Source organism: Ranitomeya variabilis, chromosome 3 (assembly GCF_051348905.1).
Source record: "Ranitomeya variabilis isolate aRanVar5 chromosome 3, aRanVar5.hap1, whole genome shotgun sequence".
In the NCBI taxonomy this organism is placed as follows: domain Eukaryota; kingdom Metazoa; phylum Chordata; class Amphibia; order Anura; family Dendrobatidae; genus Ranitomeya; species Ranitomeya variabilis.
In genome coordinates, this window is record NC_135234.1 from 332,787,961 (window position 1) to 332,793,364 (window position 5,404).

The following is a 5,404-nucleotide window of genomic DNA, read 5'->3' on the forward strand; positions in this document are numbered from 1 at the left end:
GCATTCTGCCCCCATCTCCAGCATTCTGCCCCCATGTCCAGCATTCTGCCCCATGTTCAGCATTCTGCCCTAATGTCCAGCATTCTGTCCCATGTCCAGCATTCTGCACCCGTGTCCAGCATTCTGCCCCCATGTCCAGCATTCTGCCCCCATGTCCAGCATTCTGCCCCCATGTCCAGTATTCTGCCCCCATGTCCAGCATTCTGCCCCCATGTCCAGTATTCTGCCCCCATGTCCAGCATTCTGCCCCCATGTCCAGCATTCTGCCTGTTTCCAGAATTCTGCCACGTTTTTAGCATTCTGCCAGTGTCCAGCATTCTGCCTATGTCCAGCATTCTGCCCATGTCCAGCATTCTGCCCGTGTCCAGCATTCTGTCCCCATGTTCTGCATTCTGCCCCCATGTCTCACAGTCTGTTACGGGCTCCCCGGATCGCTCCTCTAAAAAAAAAACAAGTTTTTCTTACCTGGCCGCGCTCCTGCGGCAAGCTCACTTCACTCAGCTGAAGCACGCACTTGCCGGCGACTGACAATGATGTCAGTCGCCGGCCACGTGCATGCTGTGGCTGACATCAGCTGCCAGCCTCCGATTGGCTGGCAGCTGTTAACTATTGATGTGCGGGCACGAGCCCGCACGTCAATAGAGTTAAACTGCCGCAGCGCTGCTAAGGGCCCGGTTTAGCCTGCTGGTAGGGGCCCGGTGAGCAGATGAGACAGGGCCCAATGCAGGCCCCCTCTGCCCACTGGGCCCCATATGCAAGTCAGGGCAGTAATGCTCTGGTGGTGGCCCTGGTTGGAGTTCCTCAAGGATCAATCCTAGGTCCCCTCCTCTTCTCCTTGTATACTGCCCCTATTGGACAAGCAATCAGTAGATTTGGATTCCAGTGCCATTTCTATGCTGATGACACCCAATTATACACCTATACTCCTGACACCACACCTGCATTATTACAAAACACCAGTGATTGTGTTACCACTGTCTCCAACACCATGTCCTCTCTCTATCTGTAGCTGAACCTGTCAAAAACTGAATTCGTTGTGTTTCTTCCCTTTACTAACCTACCTATGCCCGACATTGTCATATCCGTGTGTGGTTCTACCATTATTCCCCAGCATTGCTTGACCTTTTCTTGCTTTCGACTCTGCAAAAACTCTTAGTGTTGCTCTTATTCATTCTCATCCGATCTATTGTAACTCTCTACTAATCTGTCTCCCTCTAACCAAACTCTCCCCTCTCCAATCTGTCTTCAATGCTGCAGCCAGTATCATATTCCTCACCATTACACTGATGCCTCTACCTTGTCCCAATCATTGCACTGGTTACTCATCCACTCCAAAGTTCAATATAAACCTATCACTCTCACCCACAAAGCGCTCCACGGTTCAGCACCACCCTTCACCTCCTCCCTTGTTTCAGTCTACCACCCTACCCATGCCCTCCATTCTGCTAATGACCTAAGGTTAACATCCTCAATAATCAGAACCTCTCGCTCTCATCTCCAAGACTACTCGTGTGCTGCGCCAATTCTTTGGAATGCACTGCCCAGGATAATTCAATTACCGTTATCCCCAATACCCACAGTTTTAAGCGTGCCCTAAAAACACATTTCTCCAGACTGGCCTACCGTCTCAATACATTTATTTAACTATCCTTTTGTTGCCCATTCACAATTTTCTTCATAACCAGGACCCTTGTAACATGTTCTCACATGCTTTTTGCATTTAATAGCTCTCTGAGTCTGTACTTTTGCACATTCTGGCTGGTAACTGGTTCATCAAGCATTACATGAACACCCAATTTATTACATTACAGCTGGCTAGAAGAATGAAAGCAATTGTTACCATCCACCTTTTGTGTCTCCCGTTTCCTCATAGATTGTAAACTTGCGAGCAGGGCCCTCATTTTTTTATGATTTATGAGATTATTGTTATGCTGTAATGTCTTTTATTGCCTGTACAAGTCCCCTCTAAAATGTAAATTGCTACTGAATTTGTTGGTGCTATAGAAATAATAATTTTAAGTGATGTTTGTTGTCCACTTGGCTTTAAATTTACATTATTTTAACACTTGAGTATTGGTCCTCTGCTGTTTTTTTGCAGGTGATAATATGATTCTTTATATTTTCAGCTGACAAATGTTCTAGTCCAATATTTATGCTATTACCCTCTTTTGTAGATGTTAATACTACACATTAACAGTCTGTCAGTGTTTGGTCTGAGTCTTTCTGCATCTGAGACATTTAAATATAGAAATAACAGTGCATTTGAAAAAGTTAACAGCTCAATAAAAGGAGAGCCATGATTAGGAGAACTGCTCTTAAAGCTGCCAATAATGGGGGCTAGTGACTGTTGATTTTATAGGACTGATAAGAGCCCTGTCAGAATCTGATGGTGATGGAGCTTTTCTGTATATAAAGCAATGGGATGAAGAGATCCTAAAGGAATGTTAGCAGTTAAATCTACTGCAATGTAACCCCTGTGCATACTTGGCCATGCTCTGGTGATTGATCTGCTTCTAAGCAAGCTGCACGCTATGTAAGATAAAAGCTCTCACAGCTGGAGAATAGAAGTAGATAGTAAAAGCAAGTCAATTACAAACTTGTATGTTTTCATGCTGTGTAACTAACTATAGAAATTTAAAAACATGAGTTTTGCTTGACTATGAGTAATATGTGCTCTACAGAGAGAATAAAATAGTTATAATCTTCTATTCAACAATTATAAAGGGCTTTTTCAAGACTTTGATACTGATGGTATGGTGTTAGTATATGCCATTGATATCAGAAAATTTGAACCTGACTCCCCTCATTTCTGATTATCATCTTACTGATGGGGCTGCACCTGGAATGAACCAAAATACTTTTTTTTGTCTTTTTTTAATCAGCACCTTGCATTTACCAAAAGCTGTGCCTGGTATTGCAGTTTATTTTAATGCATGTGATCAGTAAGCTGCAGTACCACAACAAATTTAGGACACTGTGCATAGAAACCATTAATATCAAAGTCTCAGGCTGTTTATATACTGTGTTCTTTTGATTAAATCACATTTATCTTTATTTATTTCATCCCTTAAATTTGTTCTTCTTTTTTAGGATGCAGAGCCAGGAGTTCCTCAAGACTGATTCAAATAATGCAAGATTTCCTTGAAATCTCTTTCACATATTCATGGATTCTAATTAAATTAAATCTGCAAAATCATCAATGATGATGTGCTTTGAAGTCACCTTGGATGAACATGAACCAAATGAGAACGTTGTTAAATTAGGCCAAAAAGCATTTGAAGAGGAAGAATTTCAAAGACAAATTTTCGAAAAGCATTATCGTTTAACATCAGGCAATTCTCTGATGAGTTATTTGTATGCAATAAATGTTAAATGAAAATTAGAAACCTAACAAGCTTTTCAAATGTAATACAAATATGTATTTTTAAATAAGAACAAACTATATAACCTATACCAAAACAAAATTTTAAACAACTTTTAAAAGCTTTTAAAATTATTTATTAAAGCAAAATGAAATATTTTTAAAACCGTTTAATTAAAAATACATAGTATATAAGTAAATGGATTAAAAGTATACCGTATAAAGAGATAAAGACACAAAAAAGTAAAATCAAATGAATTAAATTGTAGATTAAAAATGAATTTTTATAACCAATCTTTAATCCTGAAACTTGACCTTCTGTCAGATCGCTTAAATTCCTCTGAAGCTGAGATGGAATTTGATGAATTCACAGTATTGGGATTAAAAGTTACAGTATCCATCTTTTTAGCCTTATTAACTTTAGCTACTCTCCTTTCAAATATTTTTGTAATTATTACAATATATATGAGCCGCAAGCTTCATACTCCTGCAAATTATTTAATTGGCTCATTGGCTTTTACGGATTTATTGGTATCAGTATTAGTAATGCCTATTAGTATTGTATACACTGTAAATCACTCCTGGACATTTGGACAGATCGTTTGTGATATCTGGTTGCTGTCAGATATTACCTGTTGTACAGCTTCAATACTTCATCTCTGTGTTATCGCCTTGGATAGATATTGGGCAATCACAGATGCACTGGAGTACTCTAAGCATCGCACAGCGGGAAGAGCTGCCGCTATGATATCTGTTGTATGGGTAATAGCTATTTGTATCTCAATCCCACCAATGTTTTGGAGACAAGCCAAAGCTCAAGAAGAACTTACTGACTGCTCTATAAATACAGATCAAATCTCCTACACCATATACTCAACCTGTGGAGCATTCTATATACCAACAATATTGTTAACAATACTATATGGGAGAATATATATAGCAGCACGAACAAGAATTCTCAGACCTCCATCTGTTTATGGAAAGAGGTTCACTACTGCTCAGTTAATCACTGGATCAACCGGGTCTTCCTTTTGTGCAGTCAATGCTGCACATCCTCACGCTGGGGGAACTCCAGTATGTATAAATCACATTAAAATAAAACTTGTAGACAGTGTCCTAGAAAGGAAAAGATTGTCTGTAGCCAGGGAAAGAAAAGCCACAAAAACCTTAGGAATTATTCTTGGAGCTTTCATAATATGCTGGTTACCTTTTTTTGTAGTGTCTCTGGTCTTACCTATCTGCAGAGATGCTTGCTGGTTTCATCCTTTGCTGTTTGACTTTTTTACTTGGCTAGGATATTTTAACTCACTTATCAACCCTGTGATATATACGGCTTTTAATGAGGATTTTAAACAAGCATTCCAAAAGCTAATACGATTCAAAAAAATCACTTAAAAACTTCTTTGTTTGGACTAATGCTCAAGGAGAACAGAGTAAATATATAAAGACTATACATTTTGGACTTTAAACAGCTATTATGATTGAAATGTTATTATATTATTATGACTCAAATTCTAAGCTAATGTTGGGGAAAATATCTAATGAATGTAAATTTCTGTCTGTAATTAATCATAAATATCATAAATATATATCTATTTTTATCACAAACAACAAAATAATCCAATGGTATTTAACTTGGAGGAACACATCTATGTTTGAAAATGGTATGGTAGAAACATGGAATGTGTGGCATGTGTATGATGTACAAAGGAGAATTGAAACAACTTGCCACCAGAATTAAGATGATTAAATCAAAATTCCTCTAGTTCAGAGTGAAAGTTTGTCATTTTAGATTACTGAGATTTTTGGCAATTACAGGATTTGGAGCCAAAATTCTAGCAGTGCAAGCCAAAGCAACCTTTCTGGGTGTGTTTCTCTCATTCTGTCTCATTGCATTCTCAATAGACTTTTAAAAGCAGCAGCTGTAATCTGCTCCCTCAGAGAAGAGAAACCAAAAGACAGATTTTTTTTCTTATCTCCACCTGTACTGTTGAGTTTTTTTTAAATTAAAAGTGCAAAGACTTATCCCACAAACTAACCCCA

At 38.7% G+C, this 5,404-nt stretch overlaps 1 protein-coding gene across 1 annotated transcript; it reads left to right on the top strand.

The window, feature by feature from the left end:
• The first annotated feature begins 3,512 nt into the window (after positions 1-3,512).
• On the top strand, positions 3,513-4,885 carry HTR1D (5-hydroxytryptamine receptor 1D). Its single transcript, XM_077299593.1, has one exon. The coding sequence runs from the start codon at positions 3,638-3,640 to the stop codon at positions 4,754-4,756; it is 1,119 nt and encodes a 372-aa protein (XP_077155708.1). The 5' UTR covers positions 3,513-3,637; the 3' UTR covers positions 4,757-4,885.
• The last annotated feature ends 519 nt before the right edge of the window (positions 4,886-5,404 follow it).

Bases quoted from the DNA above. Each gene is read 5' to 3' on its own strand.
- HTR1D (XM_077299593.1), top strand. From the start codon at position 3,638: ATGAATTTTTATAACCAATCTTTAATCCTGAAACTTGACCTTCTGTCA.